General features: G+C 45.9%; 1 protein-coding gene across 3 annotated transcripts in view; it reads right to left on the reverse strand.

Moving 5' to 3' along the window:
• The window catches only part of LOC144695004 (myopalladin-like), a 383,661-nt gene that overhangs the window by 34,596 nt on the left and 322,953 nt on the right, over positions 1-26,112 (reverse strand). For all 3 annotated transcript variants that reach the window (XM_078565852.1, XM_078565849.1, XM_078565851.1), the window contains 3 exons: positions 12,854-13,075; positions 12,537-12,686; positions 7,407-7,489 (listed from right to left, as the gene is read on the reverse strand). In XM_078565852.1, the coding sequence (XP_078421978.1) occupies positions 7,407-7,489; positions 12,537-12,686; positions 12,854-13,075 (455 nt within the window). The remainder of the gene's footprint in view (positions 1-7,406; positions 7,490-12,536; positions 12,687-12,853; positions 13,076-26,112) is intronic.

Raw genomic sequence — 26,112 nt, forward strand, 5'->3', positions numbered from 1 at the left:
TGACTGCTGGTGCCCTGGGCACTCCCTGCCTCTGCCTGTATCTTCAGCGAGTGTGAAGTGCCCTCACCAATGTGCACCGACGTTCTAGCCGAAGATCTAACACCCACCGAAGTGCTGAAATCTGCGCTGGTGCCTGGTTGAGAGAGCGGGTGTGACGCAGGTGCATCTGGAGCCTGGTGGTCCTCTGGTGTCAGGGGTGGCTCTTTGGGTTGCTGCAATTGGGTGGCAAATCTAAAGGAGAACAAGGACATGTCATCAGTTTAAGTCACCACACTGTAACTGTGCGTGCCATGCACCCTGGTGAGACAATGGAGATCTGCATCATGGTGCCATCATCTTTCAATGATCAATGGGAATCCAGTTTTGAGGCTCCCATTCAATGATGAGGCTACACAAGAGTGTTTGCACCATCTGAAACTCTCACCTCTGTGCACTACACTCTTACCTTCATCTGACACCCCAGCCTCTCTGCGGCCAGTTGACCGAGGTCCGTGGTGCCTCTCCAGCTCCTAGGCATCCTGCTCGTACCTGGTTAGGATTGGGAGGTTTGGGGGTGGGGGGTCGCTGACTGTCCTTGGCCTTTCAATGTTGTTATGGGCCATCTTATCCTGAAAGGACAGAGGAGCATTGGTTAGTCCCACTTTCTACCTGCAGCACCACTGCAGCATGGCCAATCCCATCTCAGGAGCATCTTGCAGGGCACATCCGAGTCGTGGCCCTTGAGCCGCAAGGCACTCAGTCCAAGCAGCCAGGGCTCACCCCCTTGGTTAGCTCTGGCATCATTGACAGTTAGCACTCAGACTCTAAGACCCATGAGCTCCATTGGGGTACAGCCAGCCCTTAACACTTCAACACACTGATCCATGCCAACATGGTACTCACCCTTCCTGAGCGCAGCAGGTCATCAAACCTCTTGTACTACCGAACCCTGGTGCGCTGCACAACATCATGGCTGCTGACCAGCGCTGCCACCTCCTCCCAAGCTCTTTTTGAAAGGTGCAGTGACCTCCTCCTTCCATTCCTGGGGACAAGGGTGTCCCTCCTCCAGGAGGACCGCGAGGTACTCATCAGAAAACCGTGAGGCCGAGTGCCTGCCCGATCTGTCCTCCCATCTGGCATCTGCAGCCACATTTGAATCCATAATTTATAATCTCCTGTTGACAACACCGAAGATGTCTTCATCACTGGCAGCCTTCCAGGGCCTGACTGTGCTGGTTTTAAACTGGCCACCGGGTTGCCACTGGACCAGGCAGCCAATAGGCCCCTTCCCCTGCACGCCACTTCTCGGTCATTGGGGAGCCGCCGTTCACACTCAACAGGCTTTAATTGGCCCGCGAGCTTGAAATCACAGTCAGGGGCCGAGCGTGGGTGGCAGCACATTTCCTGGCCACTCCCAGGCCCGCCGATTGCACCCGTGTGCCGAATTCAAAATTCTGCCCTTTGATGTCAAATTATGTTACTAAATATTTTGAGCACATTTGAACAGAAATGATGTTGAAAATTTCTGTTAAGGATGGCTCGAGTTCTCCACCTTTATTCCTGTATCTTCTATTCATTCCATTCCTACAAAAGGATGATGGTAGCCATGATAACAAAAAAATGGTCTTGTCACTATCACCTCATCAGTTTGTTAAATTATATGGAATGTTCAAGTCATCTTTGAAATCAGGTTAAACCCAAAAGTATCCTTGACAAGTTACTAATGCCTGCAGTTAACAAAGCTAAATTATGATGTTGCATAGACCAAACCTATACTCCCTTGAATACCTGTATAGAAGATTAATGTGTGTTCTAATTGAGATGTTTAAGGTAATGAAAGGATTTGATAGGGTAGATAGAGAGAAATTATTTCCTTCGACTGGGGAAGTCCAGATCAAGTGCTTAAAATTAAAACCAAGTCAATATCAGGGAGCACTTTTTTATATAAAGCGTATTCAAAATCTTGAACTCTCTCCCACAAAAGCTGCTGAGATGAGAGATGGGTTTTCCGGCCCCACCCGCCACCACGATCGTCCGCTCCAGCCAAAAGGCAATGGACTTTTGGCTGGGACACCTCATCCCCCGCGGTGGGTCCCACCAGGGCAGGGCAGGAAAATCCCAGCCTAGGTCAATCGAGGATTTCAAAACTAAGATTATTGTTTTGTAAAGGTATCAAGTTTTGTAAATATCTAGTTCATAATTCATAGCTTTTGAAATATAACTTTTAGCTTTAGGAATTAAAGTTTTAACTGTAGAAAATAGAGGCATCAGCAGCCCTGATAAGCAGCCCTGAAGTAAATGCAATTCAAACAAGCTTGGAGTAAAAATGTTAGGGCCACGTTAAGAGGTTAACAGCTAGAGAAGTAAGATCATAAAATGGCATTTTGGTTTCCTTATTTGAATTTTTTCTTTATTCATTCGCAGGATGTGGGCTTCGCTGGCTGGGCCAGCATTTATTTCCCATCCCTAGCTGTCCTTGAGAAGGTGGTGGTGAGCTGCCTTCTTAAATTGCTGCAGTCCATGTGGTGTAGGTACACCAATAGTGCTGTTAGGAAGGGAGTTCCAGGATTTTGATCCAGCGACAGTGAAGGAACGGCGATATATTTCCAAGTCAGAATGGTGAGTAACTTGGAGGGGAACCTCCAGGTGGTGGTGTTCCCATCTATCGCTGCCCTTGTCCTTCTAGATGGCAGTGGTCATGGGTTTGGAAGGTGCTGTCTAACGAGCCTTGGTGAATTCTTCTAGATGGTACTCACTGCTGCTACTGTGTGTCGGTATTGGAGGGAGTGAATGTTTGTGGATGTGGTGCTAATCAAGCACGCTACTTTGTCCTGGATGGTCCAGCTCCTTCAGTGTTGTGGGAGCTGCATTCATCCACAAATGGGGAGTATTCCATCACACTCCTGACTTATGCCTTGAAGATGATGGACAGGCTTTGGAGAGTCAGGAGGTAAGTTACTTGTCGCAGGATTCCTAGCCTCTGACCTGCTCTTGTAGCCACAGGATTTATATGGCTATTCCAGTTCAATTTCTGGTCAATGCTAACCCCCAGGATAATTGTCAAGGGGCAATGGTTAGATTCTCTCGTGTTGGAGATGGTCATTGCCTGGCACTTGTGTGGTGCAAATGATACTTGCCACTTGTCAGCCCAAGCCTGGATATTGCCCAGGTCTTGCCGCATTTGGACATGGACTGCTTCAGTATCTGAGGAGACGTAAATGGTGCTGAACATTGTGAAATCATAGTGAACATCCCCACTTCTGACCTTATGATAGAAGGAAGGTCATTGATGAAGCAGCTGAAGATGGTTGGGCCAAGGACAATACTCTGAGGAACTCCTGCAGTGATGTCCTGGAGCTGAGATGACTGACCTCCAACAACCACAAACATTTTCCTTTGTGCTAGGTATGAATCCAGCCAGCGGAGTGTTTTCCCCCTGATTCCCATTGACTCCAGTTTTGCTAGGGCTCCTTGATGCCACATTCGTCCAGATGTGGCCTTGGTGTCAAGGGCAGTCACTCTCATCTCACCTCGGGAGTTCAGCTCTTTTGTCCATGTTTGAATCAAGGCTATAAAGAGGTCAGGAGCTGAGTTGCCCTGGTGGAACCCAAACTGGGCATCAGTGAGCAGGTTTTGCTAAGCAAGTGCCGCTTGATAGCACTGTTGATGACCCCTTCCATTACTTTACTGATGATCGAGAGCAGACTGATGGGGCGGTAAGTGGCCGGGTTGGATTTGTCCTGCATTTTGTGTTCAGCACATACCTGGGCAATTTTCCACATAGCTGGGTATATGCCACTGTTGTAGCTATACTGGAACAGCTTGGCAAGGGGCGCGGCAATTTCTGGAGCACAAGTCTTCAGTACTATTGCCAGAATATTGTCAGGGCCCATAGCCTTTGCACTATCCAGTGCCTTCAGCCATTTCTTGATATCACGTGGAGTGAATAGGATTGGCTAAAGACTGGCATCTGAGGAGGAGGCTGAGATGGATCGTCCACTGGGCACTTCTGGCTAAAAATTGTAGCAAATGCTTCAGCCTTTTGCACTGCTGTGCTGGGCTCCCCCATCATTGAGGATGGGGATGTTTGTGGAGCCTCCTCCTCCAGTGAGTTTAATTGTTCACAACCATTCACGATTGGATGTGCATGACTGCAGAGCTTAGATCCATTGGTTGTGGGATTGCTTAGCTCTGTTACTTGCTGCTTACGCTGTTTGGCATGCATGTAGTCCTGTGTTGTATCTTCATCAGGTTGACACCTCATTTTTAGGTATGCCTGGTGCTGCTCCTGGCATGCCGTCCTGCACTCTTCATTGAACCAGAGTTGATCCCCTGGCTTGGTGGTAATGGCAGAGTGGGGGATATGCCAGGCCATGAGATTACGGATTGTATTTGAGTGGAATTTTGCTGCTGTTGATGGATTGGGTTCCTAGATCTGTTCCAAATCTATCCCATTTGGCACGATGGTAGTGCCACAGAACATGATGGAGGGTATCCTCAGGCAGGACTCGGGACAAGGTCCATGCGATGGTCACGCCTACCGATATTGTTATGGACAGATGCATCTGCAGAAAATGGTGAGGTTGAGGTGAAGTATGTTTCTCCCCTCTTGTTGGTTCCCTCACCACCTGCCACAGACCCAGTCCAGCAACCATGTCCTTTAGGACTGGGACTCAGCCAGCTCGGTCAGTAGTGATGCTACCGAGCCACTCTTGGTGATGGACATTGAAGTCCCCTGCCCAGAGTACATGGCCCTTGCCACCATCAGTGAATCAGCACTGATTCATCAGCTGAGGGGATGTCGGTTCATGGTAATCAGCTCATGGTTTCCTTGCACATGTTTGACCTGATAGTACAAACAATATTACAATCATTTACAGCCTTTCATTTTGAGCTGTACAGCCCGAGGGGCTCTAAACAGTTCCCAGTCTCTCGGTGCGCTGTGGTAGAAATGTTTGACCTGATGCCATGAGACTTCATGGGGTCCAGGTTCGACAAGAGACCCAGGGCAACTCCCTCCCAACTGTATATCACTGTGCCACCTCTTTTGTTGGGTCTGTTCTGCTGGTGGGGCAGGAACCTGCCTATTCTGGAGTCACATGTAGGCCAGTAGATTTCCTTCTTAGTGAACCAGATGGAAATTTACAACAATTAACAATCGTTAGACTTTTAATTCCAGATTTGTATTGAATTCAAATTCCACCATCTGCCGTGGTTGGATTTGAACCCAGGCCCCCAGAGCATTACCCTGGGTCTCTGGATTACTAGTCCAGAGATAATACCACTACCCCATCGCCTCCCCATTTTGGGAACACATCTTATTGTGTTAGAAGGTTCAGAGAAGGTTTACTTGATTCATTCCTGGGATGAGAGGCTTATCTTATGAAGAAAGGCTGAACAGGATGGGCCTTTACCCATTGGAGTTTAGTAGAATGTGAGGTGAATTTTTAAAACATATAAGATTCTGAGGAGATTTGATGGAATAGATACTGGGAGGATATTTCTACTTGTAGGAGAGACTAGAACTAGGCGACACAGTTCAAGAATAAGAGGTCTACTGTTTAAGACAGAGATGAGGAGGAATTTCTTCTCTCAGAGGATCATTAGTCTGTGGAATTCTCTTTCCCAGAAAGCAATGGAGGCTGGGTCATTGAATTTATTCAAGGCAGAGTTAGACAGGTTTTTGATAGACAAAGGAGTCAAGGGTTATGGGGTGAAGATAGCGAAGAGGAGTCGAGACCACAACCAGATCAGAAATGATCTTACTGAACATTGGAGCAGGCTCGAGAGGCTGAATGTCCTACACTTGCTCCTGAGTCCTATGTTGTCAGGTGGGCTTACTGAGCTAAAGAACTGGAGACATGACATTTGAAGTTATTCCAATAAAGGATAAGTTATTCATATGGTTTTCCAGAATTAAGGAAAGCTTTGGAATTAAAAGATAGTTAGTTTGCATTTTTACCGGGGAACAGGCTGTGTGTGTCACATTACCATGGAGATGAGTGGAGCTCAGTGAGATTCTTTGTTTTGAGTTATCTCTGCGAATTCATTTAGGGTGTAGCAGCAGGCAAGATTGGTTGATGTTTGGAAAAGCAGCTAAGAGACTGTGTCAGATTTGGGTCTTATGTAGCTTGCAGATCCTTGAAGGTTGAGAGATAAAGCCAGACCTACACCTGAAGTAGAGTAAATGCTAGATTTATTGTCCATGATGCAGCAATCTGCAATCGGGAGCTGGTATTCAATATAAGACAAAGTTGGTAAGGGGAAAAATGATTGAATCTACAGCAATCCTCTGTGAAAGGCAGATAACGTTGTTGCAGTTGGAGTTCTGGAAGTAATCAGCTTAGTTGTAGTTTTAAACCATAGCAGCGGGCAATTGGAAGCCAGTGGTGTTTTCTGATATTTTAACTCACTGCTTTAGGGAGGCCCATGCTGGAGCTATAGAATCTAGAGTCATGTGGTTGTTAAAGGAATTGGAGGGTCACTTAGCCAATGGCTAATGGAAGGACCCCAATTAAATCTTGCAGCTTGGCCAATAGCTGTAACACTGAAAATAAATGAGTGAATTCCAGAGAGGTGATATACCTTTGGGCTGGGATTTTCCGGCCCCATCATGGCGGGACCTGCTGCAGGAGGTTTGGCAGCCCAGCCAAAAGTCCATTGACTTTCGGTGGGACTGGATGATCCTGGCAGCAGACAGGGTTGGAAAGTCCCACCCTTGGTTTAGTCCTGGAGAGGAAAAATGAATTAACCTTCAAGATTGCGTAAGATAAAAGGAACTCTTGGGGGAAGTAAAATGTAGAACTGAGTTTATAACATACGTCTTTATAAGTACAGTTTGTAAGTTAGTGGTGCTTGCTTTATAGATTTTCTTTTTAATATACAATAAAGTTGTTTTTGTTAAAAAAAATAGCGGAATCTTGTGGTGTAGTTCTGTCAGCTAATTACTGGGTGTTCAGATTTCTTTGTTAAATTTTAACAGTCCTAACAGGATCATAACATGAAGGATATGGAACCACTGCAGGCAGATGGTGTTAAGATACAAATCAAACATGAATTATATAGTAGAACAGGCTCAAGGACGCTGAATAGCCTCCCCTTGCCTCCTTGAGCCTGTTCCCATGTTTCAACATGTGTACATGTACTTATGTATTCAAACTGTAGAGTGGCTGAAGTTGATTGGATCAACCTTCATGGTCTTCATTGCTGTTTTTATGACTACAACAGGAAATTATTGCCACAATAGTAAACCCATACTGAAAACTGAGGGTCAATGTCCCAACTGACTGATTTGGTCATTTCATGTAGCATTCAGGATCCAGATATTGGTAGATTATTGACAAGTTACTCCACCCAAAACACCTATTACTTTATGTGTAAGAATGGATAATAATAGGTTATATGACATGACTCTAAGATGAACCTACCTTTGGCTCTGAACTGATGGTACTATACGGCCACGTATTGGAGTATTCTGTACCATGAGATGACCAGAGGAACTGTTTCTTCCCTATGTAAAATAGAACATGTTAATACACTCAAAATAAGCTCAGGTGGGAGAATGATTTCAGTAAAAATGAAAGGAAACTAATGTGCTATTCACCCTGCAGCAGTCAGTACAGAAAATCACTTAACCAGAACGGCCTAAAATCAACTTCTAACCTGCAGCACTTCCCCCCATATTAAGTGACCTACAGACTTACTATAGTATGGCTGTGAATTTCCAGAGCTTTCGCATTGTAACATTGCTGGTAACCTTGGAGAAATAGCCCAAATGTCTGAACTTAGTCATATTCACAGTGAGGTTCAACCAATCTCCCACTGGAGAAGCTACTTGGAAATTTGAGGCACACACATCATTTGTCATGGGCTGCTTTATCACTCTTGGAAACACAGGAACAGGAATAGGCATTTAGCCCCTCAAGCTTACAGATGTGGCAAGGTGATGCTGCACATGGGTTAAGGCATTTGCACCTAATATGATGTTCTCTGCAGTTAGGCATTTTCAGATTGGTTCTCAGGCTACCGCAAAGTCATATTTGTGACTGCAGGCAATGGAGCAGCCTTGAGCCACACATGTGCTGGGAATTTCACAAAGTGACCTGGAAATACTGGACCTCCAGGAGATTATTAGCGCATTTGAATGATTTCTTTTAAAAAATGGAAGAGTGTTTTAGAAAGAAAATGTGCCCCCAGACATTTACACCCCTTTGAAATTTACTCCAGAAACCAAAGGGAAAAATATGGGCGGAATCGTCCAGTCCCATTGGCGGAAGGTGTCAAGGCAGGCGTGAGCAGAAAATATGGTGAGAAGGCCAAAAACAGGTTTCATGTCATTGTTAAACCAGTTTCCCATTGTCCACTCCGCCTCTCAATGGCGGGCCGCTTTTCCCGCAGTCCAACATCGGGAACTTAATTTTAATGTACTTGCATCTCATTATTGTGCCCTCATGCCAGAATCATCCTCCCACGTTGGTGTGACTTCAGGACGGTGTGCTTCATGACTGCCTTTAAAAGATGTGCATCTGGCGATCTGAACTTCAAGATGAACTCGGAGGTGACTGCACACAACCTTGAGCAGCATTCATGAGCATTGCCCGTAGGGCAGCAAGGAAGAGGCACCTTGCATTCGTGGGTGCGCACAGCCAAGTCGCTTTTTCCCAGCTGCGCTCAATTTCTACGCCAGTGGCTCCTTCCAGGGCTCCACAGGTGACATGTGTGGGATCTCGCAGGCCTCCACCCACAAGTGTATCCAGGAGGTAATGGGCGCCATCTTCATGAAGGCACAGAGCTTTGTGCATTTTGCGTGGGATTAGGAAAGACAGGAGGTAAGAGCGCTGGGATTTGCGCAGATCTCTGGTTTTCCACAGGTGCAGGGTGCCATCGACTGCACTCATGTGGCACTCCATGGCAACAAGCAGTCAACTATATCAACTTCAAGGGCTTCCACTTGCTGAACGTTCAACTGGTCTGTGACCACCACAAACATATCCCACAGGTCTGCGTATACTTCCCAGGGAGCATCCATGACTCTAATATCCTTAGCAGGTCTCAGATACCTGACCTATTCCAGGGTCCACAGAGGCTGCAGGATTGGCTCCTTGAGGACAAGGGCTACCCACAGAGGATGTGACGCCCATGTGGCGGCCTCAGGCAGCAGCAGAGTGCCAGTATAATGAGGCTCATGCCACAGCCTAGACTTTTGTGCAGCAAACAATAAGTATCTTGAAAATGAGATTCTGGTGCCTCAACAGGTCTGATGGAGCTGCAATACAGTCCCCAGAGGGTGTCCCGCATCATCGTAGCTTGCTGCGTGCTACAAAACTTGGTGCTGCCACGGGGGGAGGGTCTGGCTGAGGAGGAGATGGAAGAGCTGCACGTCTCCTCCGATGAGAAAGTCGTCAAAGGGGATGACAGTGATGAGGTTCTTGAAGGTGAGGGTCCTGGTGATGAGGCCATTGCACTGGCCAGAAGAGGCAGGCACGCTTTGTAGGCCTTCATAGCTGCAGGATGACGACATGCAGCGAAGACAGTCCTGACATACTCACCTTGCATCTGTGAATTTCTGATTCCTGTCTGGCTGAGGGCAGCTCGCTTGTGCTCTGTGATCAGAGTCATATTATGGAGACGCAGCCACGAAGCATTAAATGCACCTGATCTTTTGTCAGCCTTCAGTACCTGACCCCTTCAGGAGCACACAATCACCGGTGACAGGTGGCTAGCCCCACCTCAAAGGTGCTGAGAGCACTCAGAGAGAATGATAGTCTACGACACCTGCCTATGGCATTCTGGCAGCAATGACAAGCACCATCACTGGTGGCATCACTGATGTGTCCAGTGAATATGAAGCTGGACCATCACTTTGCTCTGAAGGCTACACACTTCACAGGGAAGTGGCCCTGGACTGAGGCACCTGCATTTATCTTGTGAAGTAACCAAGGTTTCACAATGACATGAACACTGCTCATCATAACAAGGAGTCATAGGCAAGGAGACATTCCTGGGAGCTTATTTACAATAGTGAACACATGTACAAGTGATTAACACCCATGCCCAGGTTGTGCAACTACACCTTCTTAACTTTAGTTTATTGTTTTGACTCAAAAGAGTTACACCTTCTTAACCTTCCTAACCCTGGCACTACATTTTGGTGCTCCCCTGACATTCGCAACAGAGATGGAGGAAGCCTGCTGACTCTGATGCCCTGTCTATGATGACCTTGATGGATGTCCTCTGGAGGGCCGAGACTTGGAGGGCCCCGGCCTGCTTTGGTTGTCCTGCTGTGGACCAGCTGCATCCTCTTTGACCTGTGCAGCTGGAGCTGTGGGGATCACAGGAAGAGGGGAATTGGATCAGCCGGACATTTCTGGAGTCACCTGGGTAGATGGCCCCAGGGTATCGAGCTGTTGGTCCCTAGGATGGCCTCTAGCTGACTCCTTGAGGAGAAGGGAAAACTGAAGTGGGATCGAGCTGCCCCACATCCCTCTCACATTGACACTGTTGGAGGCCACCTATGGTGTCAGTGATGGGAGCTCAGCCCGCGCAGCAGTGCAGGACTGATGTCCTGGACCAAGGTCTCCATGGCGGCCGCCATCCTGCCAGGGTTGACCTCGGTGCGTCGGCATGCTGGTGCTATCACCTCGGACTGAAGGTGGACGGACTCCTCCATTGTCCCTTGCAATCGAAGGAGTGCACTAGGCATCCCATCCTGATGTTCCTGTGATTGTCTTTGAAGCTCCACCAACTGACTGAGTCCAGAGGCTCATCATCTGACTCAGACTCAGCAGATTCCTTGCCTCCAGCAGTCCTCAGAGTGCTGGCGACCAAGGATGTCCCTGCCTCTGCCTGCTGTGGGATAGCCCGAGGCTGCTCTGCGTCTAGGTCCCACCGAGGTGTGTGTCGCTGTGCTGGTGGAGGGTATGGGTGAGTACTGTGATGGGTCTTCAACTGTACTGCCCTTAGATCCTCATCTGAGGTGCTCTTAGTGCTGGGGCTGAGGTCAAGGTTGCCTGAGGGCAATGTGCCAGATGTGCCTAGGACAGGAAGTGGAGATTATTACTGCTTGGCAGCTGTGTTGAACACAGAACAGTGGACTCAGAGTAGCGTTGAGAGAGGGATGATGTGGCGCAGAATCCTCATGTGGGTGTTTGCTACCGACATCTCCATCGCCGCAGGAACAGTCCACGTCCTCTCCGGCCAGCTCCAATGCGCGACTCTCGAATGGAGTGAGGACCTTGATGTCCGGCACTCCATCCTCGGTCTGGGACCTCTCCTGTTGATTGTGTGCAATCTTGTCCTGCATAAAGACCGATGGAGAGAGTGTGAGGAAGGTGCATTCCAGGCTAAGTGAGAGGGATGCCAGGAGTGGAGCCATGGACAGGATGAGGAGGCAGTCTCCAGAGGAGATGAGGCCAGATGGAGATGTGAGGGTGTGAGAGAGAGTAAGTGGTGATGTCCCTTAAACTGGCAGTGAGTGAGATGCCAGTGAATATGTGATAGGCTTGTGAGTGGGTGAGTTGAGATCGATGAGATGGTTGACTTACCCAGGCGGCACGGATGAGATCATTCATCCGTTTTCTGTACTGGATGGCTGAACCCTTGTGTGCAGTGTTGGCACTGACCACCCTGCCTCCACCTCCCAAGCTGGAGTGCTGAGACTGATGGGCTTCCTGTGGCAGAACAGGAGCAGAGGACATCGCGGTGGGCCTCCACAGCATACAGCAGGCTTCCCAGGGATGTGTCGCTGAATTGGGGGGCTCGCTCTTCTTGGCTTTTGGCGCCATGTCTTCACCAGAGGAGTCCTGAGTTGCAAGCATTGAGAAGTGTGCGCGCGGTTGCAGTTTAAATATGGCGCCCGGTGTGAGGAAGCGGCGAGGTAATGGTGAGGCAGGCAAATCAGAAGCCGCCCGCCTGCAATCTGGTGTGTTTCCCGTGACTGCATAATTTATGAGGCAGGAAGGGGGTGATACGGTGCAAAAACCTGCCATTGTGGCCGGCAGGTAAAACATCTTTTTTCACACCCGCTACCGCACTTAATGCAAATCTGGGATGATTCCACCCATAGAAAAACTTGTGTGTCTGCTAGTGTTGGTGGTATGTCTAAATGATTTATCCATACTCCTTCATCACTAGGAATGCCTTGAAGCCTTATGGAGAGGGGTTGTGCCTTACCAACAAATTATTGGCAAACATTTAATCAATTAAGAAGTGAGAGAGGGAAAAATAAAAGATTAACCCAAGATATTAAGAGATATCGGGCAAAAGATGGGCAATATGGAGTTAGGCCGCAGATTAGCCATGATCTCACTGAATGCTGGAACAGGCTCAGGAGGCTAATAGCCTCAGAGTATAACTACATAATGGGCGTATGATGATGAGAGAGCAGAAAAATAGCACACCCTCCCCTCAGATGTACTTTACTATTTGAACAACCACAATTCACAGTTTCATTTCCAAAAACAATGTGCATCCTGTAATCATATAATGATACAGATTGCAATGGAAACAGAAGATGAGCTGAGAAATCACACATTCCAATTAAAGATTTTGGTGCTCACCTGGGGATTTACTGCCATAACTGTGTAGTTGCCGTCATCGTCATTAGTGGCTGATTCAATATGCAATGAACATGCACCATCGCCATCGCGCTTCATCTTAAAATGTTCATTCTTCTTGGAAATTTGTTTACCATCTTTAAACCAGTATACCTTGAATTGTAAATTGTAAGTTATTTTAAATTGATGTGATTGGCTGTTTTGCAGCAAGTATATATTCACGTAGAATAAATGAAATATTTAGATAATAATGATTAATTCTCGCAAGCATTGTGGGAACTGGGTCCCACAAATAATATCACAGACAATACAAAGCTTACTTTTGGCACTGGTATCCCTAAAAGCTTGCAGCTCATTGTTACTGGTGATCCTTCAACCACTCGGAAATGTTTGAGTTTCTTATCAAAGATCGGTGCGATGCACTTCCCTGTAGGAATATCCTCATGTTGTATTTCATCATCAGATTCATCGACAGGAGTTCTCTCCAAGCGAAATTCAATTTCATTCATAAGTCTTTGTTCAAAGCTGGACACCTTGTATTCCTAAAAACAGAGATGACCTGTACACGTTAACATACGGAAACACTTATTGTGTGGTTAAAATTTAAGTATAAAGCAGAATTTTGAAATGAAGAACTGCTGTAAAATCCAGGCTGTTGAGAGAAAAGTAACAAATTTATAGCTGAGGCACCAGACCAACAAAGTCGCATGCTATGTGCTGAGGAGGCTAACACAGTAATAAGCTAACCACAACTTTAAAGGTATAAGATGGAACCATGAGAGCCCAGAATAGCTGATAGAGCAGAAATTTGCCAAAGCACAACTGCTTTGATAGACATGGTCACTCCTGATATGTGCTATCTGCATATAGCCAGTGTATTCTTGATTAAATAATCAATTTGTCAGTTCTTGGTATATTTATGTTAAATGAACATGTATTTTGCAGTTTTGCATATCCAATTATTATATGTAAAAAGTGAAATAAAACATTGGCATTAACTGGCAAACTGACATATAAGTTTAGATTTGCCAAGGATCTTCATTGGTTGCTGCATCTTTTTATTTTACATATAAAGGGATGTAAATAAAGAAGCAGCTAAGTCACTAACAATGAACAATAGACAACCAAACTCCCATTAAACTGCAGATATCGAAACTTAAAGCCTGGTATGCACATTGTACATCTGTCCGGATGCTTGCAAAGAAGCATAAACTGTTGACTGGAACTGATTGACTGTGTTATCCATTGCCAAAAACATAAACCTGGAGATTTTAAAATCATATGTCTGAGTTTTAAAAGGGTTCATACACACTAAACAACTTGGTGAAATGAGTTATAGAGTTTGAACAGAAACATTTGGAAACTAGCCATTATAAAGGTCTGTGTCACTATGCTTTTTCTCTGTGTAGGAGGATTGTTTTTAGTTTACATCATTTTAGGCACTTGACGAGACTACCCAAAGTGAAGAGTAAAGAGATTAATATTAAAATAAGTATATAAATCATCTTACATGCCAAATGCAAATGCAACTTTCTTCCAAATTTTTAGCAGTTTAGAATTAAAGTTCTTTGCCCTGAAGTATTTTTTTTCCCTGCAGGACTATCAACTTGCTGCAAATCAACATTAAGGATTTCTGTAAGGAAAACAGCTGCCCAAACTCTTTGGTGAGAATTTTCCCCTCATCGGGCAGATGCAGCGGGCGGGCCGGGGAGCAGCCACACAACGGGTCCGCCGTCCGCGATCGAGCCCCGACAGCGATTTCACACTGGCCAATGAATGGCCAGCCAGTGTGAATCGCACACTGAAACGCTCAGCACTGCCAGGGTGGGTGGGGAGGAGTGCAAGCGCTGAAGTGTGCGCATGCGTGCGGGTGCGCTCAGTGAAAGATCCCTGAAGGCACAGAGCTACCTCAGAGAGCTGGAGATTTTTAACATGAAAAATAAAGAATGGGAGAATAAGGGAAACATGTCCCTGTGACTCTGTCACATGAGCTGGGACATATTAAAAATGAGTTTTAAAAGTTTTTTTTTTAAATCATTGGTTGAAACCTCATCCTGCCTATGGATGAGGTTTCCCAAAAAATGCAAAGACCACTTGGCCTATTTGCCCACCCGCCAACTGAACAGTTGGACAGGCAGTAAAAAATTCCATTTAATTAATTGATTAAGGACCTTAACAGGCCTCTTAATTGTCGGCGGGCACACTGCTGCCTCTTGCACATGCCGACAAGCAAAATATCGCAAGAGTGCGCAATGACGTCGGGGCGCTTGCCCGACATCATTGCACATTATTTTACTCCCGTTCGGGTCGGGCGCGTGCCTGCCCAACGAGGGAAAAATTTTGCCCATGGAGAAAGGGGTCAAACTCTACATTACACGTATTGTGATATTTCAGTTAGTGGTGACATCAATTCAATATGAGTGACTGTTATGTCCTCAGTAGCAATATAATAGCTCATGCTGCCATCAGATATGTGGGAAACCCCCAGCTCTCCACTGCCTACACCCATGGACACTGCCACCCTGCTGATGTCTAAAGCCTGTTCCTCCACAGTGGTAAATATGCCTACACTGCAGGTTTTCTGTCTTTCCCTGGAGTTGTGTGCTCTGTTCTCCTGCAATGAGAGAAAACAGAGTTATGAGTGTGAGAAGTAGAATGTAGGAAGAGGATGGAATTCAACATTTGTGAAGGGTGGCAGTGAAGGATGGGTGCAAGATGGCAATAAGATGAAGTTGAGTGTGAATGCTGGCTGTTCTGATGGGAATGTGAGGAGATGGCCAGAGAGAGAGGAATGACTGGAACTTCAAGCTGTGTTATGAAGAGTGCTGTGCGGGGAAATACTGGGGAAGTCAAAATGTGGAGATGGCACCTGAACGTGTTTGCACTTGCCTTTCGTGACCTTATAAGGTCAATAAACTTCTTGCGACACTGTAGCCAGCTGCGAGGGACCATGCTGCCGCTGCTCACTAACTCCGCAACCTCCAGACACGCACATTTGGTTTGGGGACTTGGCCTCTTTCCCTCGTCTGTTGGCAACCTTTCCTTTATGGCTCTCACTGCTTCCAGCTTCACCTCTAGTGAGGAGCCAGACAATTGAGAGAGGACTGGAGGGACAGCCTTACCATATCTCCCTGTCAGCATTTATTTGTCTTCACAAAGAATGCAGGGTGCAGCCATTTTAACCCTTTTAAATACAAAGCCTCATCTGACATCTGTGGGTTGTCATTACATCTGCACTCTGCCACTGATTGGTAATGCCGGAAGCACATTGCTGACGGTACAGCTGCTCCCGACATGCTGTCATCCCCCTCACTCGAGTGGATCAGTCCAAGTACATTTCCACCCCTGGAATCTTTCAAAGAGCAATTCAATTCAGTTAGTCCCAGTCCTCTGCTCTTTTCCCATTATTTTCCCACCTGCAATTATTCTACTCCTTTAAGTATTTATCCAATTTCCTTTTGAAAACTACTATTGAATCTGTTTCCACCAACCTATTAGACACTGCATTTTAAATCCTAACTACTCATTGAGTAACTGTCTCTCATGTCATCTCTGGTTCTTTTGCCTGTCATTATCATCCCTTCAACAATTTCCCTTTATTTGCTCCATCTAAGCCATTCATGATTTTTAACCCCTTTATCAAAATCTCTTCTTTGCCTTCTCTTCTCCAAGGAGAAAATAAACAACTTCTGCTGTCTATCCATGTAAATATAATTCCTGATCCCTGGAATCATACCAAGTAAATCTCTTCTGTATTCTCTCCAAAGCCTACACACCCTTCCTAAAGTATGGTTTCCAGAATTGGACACATACTCAAGCTGAAGCTAAACTAATGTTTTATGTAGATTTAGGATAACTTCCTGGCTTTTGCACTCTATGCCTTTACTTATGGAGCCCAAAATCTCATATGCTTTATTAACTGCTTTGTTAACCAGCTCTGCCACTGTCAAAGATTTGTGCATAAACGCCCCCAGGTATCTCTCTTCTAGCACCCCATTTAAAATTGTACTATTTAGCTTCTTTCCTTTCTTTCAAAATGTATTACCTCAGATTATTCAGCGTTTAAATTGCATATGCCGTGTGCCCATCATTCCATTTATATCCTTTTGAAGTCCATAACTATCTTCCTCACTATTTTATTACACTTCCAAGTTTCATGTCAACTGCAGATTTCTAAATTGTGCCTTGTATCCCAAGTCCATGTCATTAATGTATATCAAAAACAGCAGTGGTCCTTGTACTGAACTCTTGTGAGCATCATTGTATACCTTTCTCCAGTCTGAAAAACAGCCATTCACAAATCTGATTTCTATCCCAATTTTCTATCTCTGCTGCTACTACCCCTTTTATTCCATGGGCTTCAATCTTGTTAACAAGCCTAATGCGTGGTACTTCATCAAATACCTTTTGAAAGTCCACATACACATCAATTACACTGCTCTCATCTGCTTCCTCTGTTAGCTTATCAAAAAAAAACTGAAGCAAGTCAGTCAACCACAATTTTCCCTTTACAAATCCATAATGGATTTCCTTTTTCATCCAATTGGCCATTAATTTTCTCCTGAATTATTGGGGGAGTTTCAACCCTAAAAATTGGGCAAGGTTGGGTTGGATTGGGCTGGGTAGAATGTTAAAGTATTAAAATCTGAATCCCGATCCCACGCTTCCTGCGACAGGATGGGGGCAGGCAGCCAACTCACCATCAGCTGGCAAGTTGGCAATTTAAATATTATAATAAGGCTGTGCCTCATTTTTAATCCAACATTCCCAACTGAATTCTGCTCGGCTATCTGGCTGGGTTTCCTGAGCCTCAAGATGCTCAGCAGCTACAGGAAGGCAAGGACTATTGGATTCAGAGGTAACTGCCTTTCAACTTACTTGTTGAATCCAGCAGACCTGCCTCGCCAATCCCTCACAATCAGATACACCCCAACCTTTCTGACCTTCCCCCTGATTTCAACCGCTTCCATGGTCTCTAATCTTCCTGCGCCAGAGACCCCCGATCTTTCCCAAGGCCTCTGACCTTCCCTCCCAAACTGAGAACTTCGATCTCTCCCCCTGTTCCACCCACATCAGAAGCCTCTGATCCTTCAGACCTTTGGGGCTGAATCTTCGGCTCGGTGAGCGAAGATGGGGCCCTCCTGCAGAGGCCTAAAATGATGCGTGGTGACATCAGGCGTGCGTCCCAATGTCACTGCGCGTCATTCAGACTTTCAGTTCAGTGGGTGAGCACCTGAGTCGGCTGCGCGCCCGCCGAACTGTCAAAGGCCTATTAAGGCCATTTAACTGTCAATTAGAGTAATTAACAGAGCCGCCCATCCAATCTTAAGATTGGAATGAGGTTTCATGAATGATTTTAAATTTTGAAAAAAAATTTTATTGCAATTAATGCACATGTCCCAGCTCATGTGACAGTTTCACATGAGGGGAAATGTCCGAATATTTTTTTAAAATCTTTTTTGCGGTTTTTCACACTCCAATTAATCTCCCTGAGGCAGCTCCGTGTATGCGCGAAAGAGCGCACTCCCGACTCAGGGAACCGCCCCCCCACCCCACCCCCACCCGTGAAGGGAGTGCACAGCGCTTCCGGGCATGCGTCCTGCTGGACAGGCCTTAATTGGCCTGCCCATGCAAAATGGCGGCGCGGACCCGATCGGGGATACCAATCGGGTCCGTGCCCGCCCCCACACATTTTGGACAAGCTGAGTGAGTGGGCAAATGCATGACAGATGCAGTATAATGTGGATAAATGTGAGGTTATCCACTTTGGTAGCAAAAACAGGAAGACAGATTATTATCTGAATGGCTATAAATTGAGAGAGGGGAATGTGCAACGAGACCTGGGTGTCCTCATACACCAGTCGCTGAAGGTAAGCATGCAGGTGCAGCAGGCGGTAAAGAAGGCAAATGGTTTGTTGGCCTTCATAGCAAGAGGATTCAAGTACAGGAGCAGGAATGTCTTATTGCAATTATACAGGGCCTTGGTGAGACCACACCTGAAATATTGTGTGCAGTTTTGGTCTCCTTATCTGAGGAAGGATGTTCTTGCTATAGAGGGAGTGCAGTGAAGGTTTACCAGACTGATTCCTGGGATGGCGGGACTGGCATATGAGGAGAGATTGAGTCGGTTAGGATTATATTCGCTGGAGTTCAGAAGAATGAGGGGGGATCTCATAGAAACCTATAAAATTCTAACAGGACTAGACAGGGTAGATGCAGGAAGGATGTTCCCAATGGTGGGGGAGTCCAGAACCAGGGGTCACAGTCTGAGGATACAGGGTAGACCATTTAGGACTGAGATGAGGAGAAATTTCTTCACCCAGAGAGTGGTGAGCCTGTGGAATTCGCTACCACAGAAGGTAGCTGAGGCCAAAACATTGTATGTTTTCAAGAAGGAGTTAGATATAGCTCTTGGGGTGAAAGGGATCAAAGGATATGGGGAGAAAGCGGGAGCAGACTATTGAGTTGGATGATCAGCCATGATCATAATGAATGGTGGAGCAGGCTTGAAGGGTTGAATGGCCTATTCCTGTTCCTATTTTCTATGTTTCTATGTTTAACCCCCCCAGACGGGGGAATATTCTACCCTTCACCTCCATAAAAGCTCCTTTATTGTTTCTTAACTATAACCAAATGGGTTTTATTTTTGATTCCACAAAGACATTTTCTCTTTCAAGCACTATTATTTTCTAGTTCAAAACTACTACCCCTCCTGCTTTTTATCCTTCCCCATCTTTCCTGATACCTTGTACCTAGGAATTTTAATTGTCCAATCTTTTCCTTTTTTAGACTGGTGTCAGTCACTACATTATATTCCCACATGGCTATTTACACCTGCAGCTCACTAACTTTGCTAACTCACACTTTGTACAGTTGCACACATGTACTTCAAACCTAATTTATACCCTTTTGTATTTTATATGATTTTACTTAATTCTGTATTATTTCTACTCCAACTTTCTCCCAGTCCTCTTTGCTGTTACACTGCTTGGTGTATTTTCTAGGCCACCAAATAGTGGGAAGGAAATAGAGTCACAGGTTTTCAAGGAAATTACTGAGAGGCACACAAACTATAGAGTAGTGATAATGAAAGACTTTAGCCCAGATTTTCACCAAGTTACTCCGGCCCAGGATTCCTTAAAAATGGTGGGAGGGACCCGATTCCAGGATTCCTGCCCCCATTCCCATTTCTGGAAATTTTTCCCAGTGTGGGATAAGGGTGAAAGGAACAAGCTAGCAACAGAGCACTCTTACCCTTGATGGTTCCATTGTGGCAGTGGGCATTTTAAACCCTCATGCAATTTTGGTGGCGTTGGGCCCCTTCCATGAGTAGACGTGGTTCATGGCCTCTCAGAAAAGTTGTGAACCACGGGGGAACCTCAGTCCCAATTAGGGAAATTAAAAAAATTATTTGGTCCTGAAATTTTTTCATTATCAGTCTTTGAAATACAAAAAACATTTGGTCTTTCAGTTTCAACAGTTAGATGCTGTATTGTAAGCTAGATGTGTTTTTAGTGCAGTGATTGATTATAAGGTTCTGTCCTGGAAAAGTAAGTTGACCATTGCATTGATCAGCATTGTGTAAGTGTTGAGATGAATTAGAGCACTTTTTCCCAGTGAAATTTATGTATTCAAAACTGAAAACAACACTGTTTGGGAACTGGTCTGAAGCTTTCATTTAGAGACAAAAAAGACCCTGGACTGCTTTGATTGCTAGGTCTTCCAGTGTGGCTTAGAAAATACGTAGCCATCTGTTTTTTTCAGTTTCAACAGCCATCTGTTTTTTCAGTTTCAACAGCCTCCATTGCTTCCATTTGTAATGGTTTGTTTTGACAGCTGGGATCATTATGAATATTTGGCTGAGTTTCAAAATCTACAAAACCACTTATTTTAGCAGGGGCTGTGTAAGCAGTTTTACAGACAGTTTTAAGAAGTTATTCAATGATTATCTGTCTTTGATGTAGTAAGTGAATAAGCGTCTGTTTGTTTTTACAAAAAATTACCCCTTGAGGGGATTTAACTTTCACAAATAGCTTCTTTGAATGAGTAATTTTTTAAAGTCTAAAGCATGTTTGAGTGAGAGCTCTATTAGATTGCCAGAAGTTTTTTTTTTACTTCCATTTCAAAGCCATGGCTTCTGAAGTCTGCTCATTGTGGATACTGAATGAATAGCTATGGAAGGTACAAAGAGGGCATGGAAGGGAAATGGAATGCATGTTGCGATGGGACATGGGGGATGGAGGAATATCAGAGGGCATGGAAATATGAAGGAATATTGAGGATGCATGGAGGGTATGACGGGGCATGTGGCGTGGGTAGGGGGGTTTGAAGGGTTGAGGGTCTGACATTTATCACTACAACTGGGCCAATGTCCTCGTATTTTGAGTATTGCTGAAAAAAGATATTTTGTCAAAGCTTTTCGTCTTGCACTCATCAGGACAATCGCAAGAATACCAATGTCGGGGAAGCAACAACTTTATACTGCATGAGAAGAGAGTTCTGACTGGTTAGCAAGTGGACACTGATTGCCATAGAGAATGCACCAGTTAATGGTGACTGACAGTAAACTGCCAAGCATTATTTGAAATTTTAAACCTGGCAGCTTGACTCTGGTCAAGACATTTCCCCGAGGAATGAAACAGAAAATGGCTGTCACTTATTTTGTTTAGCTGAAACAGGTGCAATGTGTGTCTATGGTCGCTCTGTCTGCAAAGAACAGGGCCCTGTGTATTAATATATCGAGCTTCCAGTACATGCAAATGTGCCACACTGTGAGTGTGACTAACAATCTTAAATTGGCTGTCAGCATAATGTTTAGCACACTGGTTATTATTTAGCAAATGCTGTTAAATTGTGCAATCACATTTAACGTTGGACACTGTGTTTTGAGTTCTGCAGGCATGGGCTGGTTAGGCACGGTCTGTACCTTGCCCATTGCGGACAGCAGAAAGGACATGCTGTTTGATACAATCCGCCAGTCTTTGGGACATACGGCCTACATACTCAACATCACACTGGTACTGAAATTCATATACCACATTACATTTATGTGAAAGGCAGAATATCTTTTTGGCTTGACGGCAGCATCCTGTTAGTGGTGAATACCACTTGTGTTGCTACTGCATAGTAGCAGTGTGAAACAGCTAGCTTCACCTGTTGCTCAAATTTTTTAGATACCCTGCCCTTCCAGGGTAATCTGAGGTAGACTGGGCACTTTTCAGGGCCGAAAGTGATGGCCTTAGGCCTGTTCACGAGTTTGCACAATATACAGTGTGATCAGGGTATACAGTCTGATCAGGGTAACCGTTATCCTGCAGGATATCTTCGATATGCCTTATTTCAGCATCAAGCTTGTATGGTGAGCAAATAGCTCAGGCACTATTTATGAGGTTGCTGATAAGGCCAATCTTATAGCATGTGGAACTATAAGAATCCCAATGTGTGTATTGACCAGTGAAGGTAGGCTTGCAGTAGACCGTGATAGAGAACGCCCTAGCAGTTTTCTCAACTAATGTGTCAAGGAAAGGGAGTTCATTTGACTGCTCCATTTCAAACGTGAATTTGAGCGCAGGATGGAGCCCATTAAGGCATGTAGGGAAATTATTACATGCTGCTATACCATGCTGCTATTCTTGCGATTGTCCTGATGAGTACAAGATGAAAAGCTTCGACAAAATGTCTATTTTCAGCAATACTCAAGTTCTGTACTATCAAACAACTATTCATCCTAATAGTTGGAGGTAGGTGTTCCTGCCTGCCAGCCTCGCCATCTGCCCACCTCCATTGCTGCTCTGGGCCTGCCTCCAGAGGTGGCAGGCCAGACTCCATCCTTCCTCCACCTCCCTGGGACAAATATATGACAAGCAGGGGTCTTTTTAAAGGAGACAGATTTTCCTAGACAGGAAGCTCCCCGACTCGACCTTCCCGCCCCTGTCATGAAAATCCGGCCCTTTAGCTACCCCATTATTGAAAGGGACAGTGATTATAATAAGGACAGGGGTGTGGGTGAGGAATTTCCAAAATACGTTCAGAAGAATTTCCTTAATTACTATGTTTTCTGCCCAATAAGGAGGCAGCTTCACCTGTTGCTCAAATCTTTGTGATACCTTATCCTTCCAGGGTGATTTACTATGTCTGAACCTTCAGCTGCATGTAAGAAGCTCCTTACCTACCATAACGTGCTCCATCCCACACTCAAATTCACTTTTGAAATGGAGCAGTCTAACAAACTCCCTTTCCTTGACATGCTAATTATGAAATGTGCTAATGGGTTCTCTGCTACTATCGACCGCAAGCCTACCTTCACTGGCCAATATGTGCATTGGGATTCTTACAGTTCCATATACTATAAGACTGGCCTTATCACCAAACCCATAAACAGGGCCCAAGCTATTTTCTCACCATGCAAGTTTGGCACTGAAATATGGCGCATCAAAACTATCCGGAGGGATAATGGCTACCCTGATCAGATCGTTGCTCACTGTGTATCATGCATATTTATTAATGGACCCATGGCTGCCACTTTCGGACCTGAAAAATATCCAGTTGACCTCAAATTACCCCGGAATGGTAAGGTTTCTCAAATATTTGAACGACAAGTTAAGCAAGCCATTTCACATTGCTGCTATGCAGGAGCAATATGAGAGGTAATTTCCACTAACTGGATGCTGCTGTCAAGCCAAAAAGACATTATGCCTATCATACAAATGACTAATGTGGTATATGAATTTCAGTGCCAGTGTGATGCCAGCTATCTATGCCATAGCTCCCAATGACTGGGGGATTGTACCAAACAGCATGTTCCTTCAACTGTTCGCAATAGGCAGAGTACTGACCGTACTCAACCAGCCCGTGCTTCCAAAACTCAGAACATAATGTCTAACATTAGATGTGATTCCGCGTTTGAACAATACTTGCTGAACAATCCTGAGTGTGCTAAGAATTACACAAACAACCAATTTAAGATTCTCAGTTGGGCTCGTAATGTGGCTCACATATGCTTGCTAGAAGCTACATATATTCATATACAGGGACTTGTCCTCTGAGGGCAAAAGGAACACATCCAGGCATTGTGCCTTTTTGAATTAAACAAAAATGTGGGGGCCAATGGTTGCCTGGTCTATTCTCCCTGGCAACACCTCAACCAGAGCCAACTTGCCAACCGGTCAGCACCCTTTCCTTCTCCAGTATAAGTTGTTGCTCCTTTTGAAATTTGGCATTCTTGCATCTGTCCTGATGAGTGCAAGGCAAAAAACTTTGACAGCATGTCAGTACCTTCAAAGATACTCTGAAGCTCTTCTTGAAGTGTGACAGCATTAGCCTTAATGACAGGGAGGAGCTCACTACCAATTGTTCAGAATTGTAACAACTTGTCCATCAAGCTGCGTCACGCATTGAGTCCCAATGATGAGGCAGAGCGGCGGCAGACAAGGCGAGAAAATGAAGCAAATCCTGCACTCGGGGTCCCACCTTATGGGATGTCCTGTTCCCATGTGACCAAAGATCTGCTGGTTGGCCTGCTCAGTCACATGAAAATCCAACGAAAAAACCTGCAACCCTAAGTAGACATCATCCTTGAATCGAAGGACAGCTGACAAGGTACATTCCACAAGGTGGAAAGGAGAGCAACCAAAGTCAGATCTCCCTGTATGATGAAAGAGTTTCCACTGCTTAATAATGTCATTGCTATCATCAGATTGGCTGATGTAAATAAGAAATATGAAAACACAGTAAGAAACGATCATTAAATTTTCTGCTTCCAGTCCATACTCTATTCACCTTATCTTGGGGCAGAATTTTCCCGTTGTCGTGCGGGGGCGGGCCCCTCACATCCACGCATAAAATGACACATGGTGACGTCGGGCGAGCGTCCCGACATCACTGCGCGCCATCGCGCTATTTCATTGGGCAGGTGTGCAATGATATCCGATGCGCGCCCGCCATTAATTAACGGGCCACTTAAGGCCCTTGACTCACCAATCAATGCTGATTTTTCTGCGCCCGTGCAATCTTCGGGTCAGTGCACGGGCACAACGGCAGGCGGGTAGGACACATTTATATGAACCTATCCACGGGCGGGATAAGAAGGCTCTGTGGGGTCGCGAGTGTGCTCTCTCAAGTATTGATTTTTCAAAGATACTGAAACTTGCCTGTGTGATCTGCAATACTTCAAAACACATACCAGCTGTTTTGTCTGGACTCTTAACCTTCAGGTCAGCACTCTGCAGTGAGGAATCTTTTTTGGGCATGCAGGTTTCAGGAAGCCTTCCCTTAGCCTGGGAATGGGAGCTGAACTGTCCACTGGAGGCACCTCCTCTGAGGAGGAAGGGAGGACTAGAAGGGGGAGGAGGAGGCCAGGAGTGCACATTCAGCCTCCAAGGTAGCCACTTTTGGGAAGAAAGGCGCAGCCACAAGAGGCGCAGGGCCAAGAGGTAGACCAAGGCAGAAGGGGCCGCAGAAGATGCCACTATCCTGGCAGGGTATACAGGCAACGAAGCAGCTACCTCAATACGTCAGGAGTGCCGTCACGAAGGAGGTTCCGTCTCTCAAGGGAGACAGTCAACTATATCAGTCAGATGATTGGGCCTGAGATCTCCGCTAACTGTGTGGATGGACACCCCATGCCAATAGCTCTGAAGATCACTGTTGCCCTCAACTTCTATGCGTCTGGCTCATTCCAGGGGTCGGTGGGTGATCTTTGAGTGGAAGATTGGTGTCTCCCAATCAGCTGTCCACACTTGTGTCAAGCAGGTTACAGACGTTCTGTTTAGGCATGCATTGACCTTCATCCACTACCGTTGGGACTAGGCAAGCCAGACACAGCGAGCCAGAGGCATCGTGGATATTGCTGGCTTCCCCCGTGTCCAGGTTGCAATAGACTGTACACATGAGGCCATCAAGGCGCCAGCAGGTGAGCCCGGTGCCTTCATCAACAGGAAGGGCTTCCACTCCATGAACGTGTAGATAGTGTGTGATCACAGGATGCAGATTCTACAAGTCTGTGCAAGGTACCCAGGCAGCTCCCACGACGCCTAATTCCTCAGACACTCCCAGGTTCTGGGGCTCTTCAGTGCTCCAGCCCGGCTTGATGGATGGCTGCTGGGTCACAAGGGCTATCCACTCAGAAGGTGGCTCATCATGCCTCTCCGCCATCCAAGAATAGAAGCTGAGCAGCGGTACAATAGGAACCATGCCTCCACAAGGGCGGTGGTGGAGAGAACCATCGGTCTTCTCAAGATGCGCTTCCGATGCCTGGACCGCTCAGGGGACACACTCCAGTACCTCACAGATCATGTCTCAGTGATAGTGGTTGCACGCTGCACTCTCCACAATCTTGCGCTGGAAAGGGGGGATGCAGTGGATGATGCAGACGTCGATGCAATGGCTGTGATTGCACATGAAGAGTCCAGCAGTGAGTCCGAGGATGAGCATGCACAGGGAAATGCTGAGGGCGTAGACGCTGACCCGAGAATACTGCAGGTAGGCAGGGACGCCACAGAACCTTCCAAATCCAAAGAACCTTCAACTAGCACACCACAGATGGGCCTCCAGGACAAGCCTGAGCTGTGGGCTCCATACT

This window comes from Cetorhinus maximus, chromosome 20 (genome assembly GCF_964194155.1).
Source record: "Cetorhinus maximus chromosome 20, sCetMax3.hap1.1, whole genome shotgun sequence".
In the NCBI taxonomy this organism is placed as follows: Eukaryota; Metazoa; Chordata; class Chondrichthyes; order Lamniformes; family Cetorhinidae; genus Cetorhinus; species Cetorhinus maximus.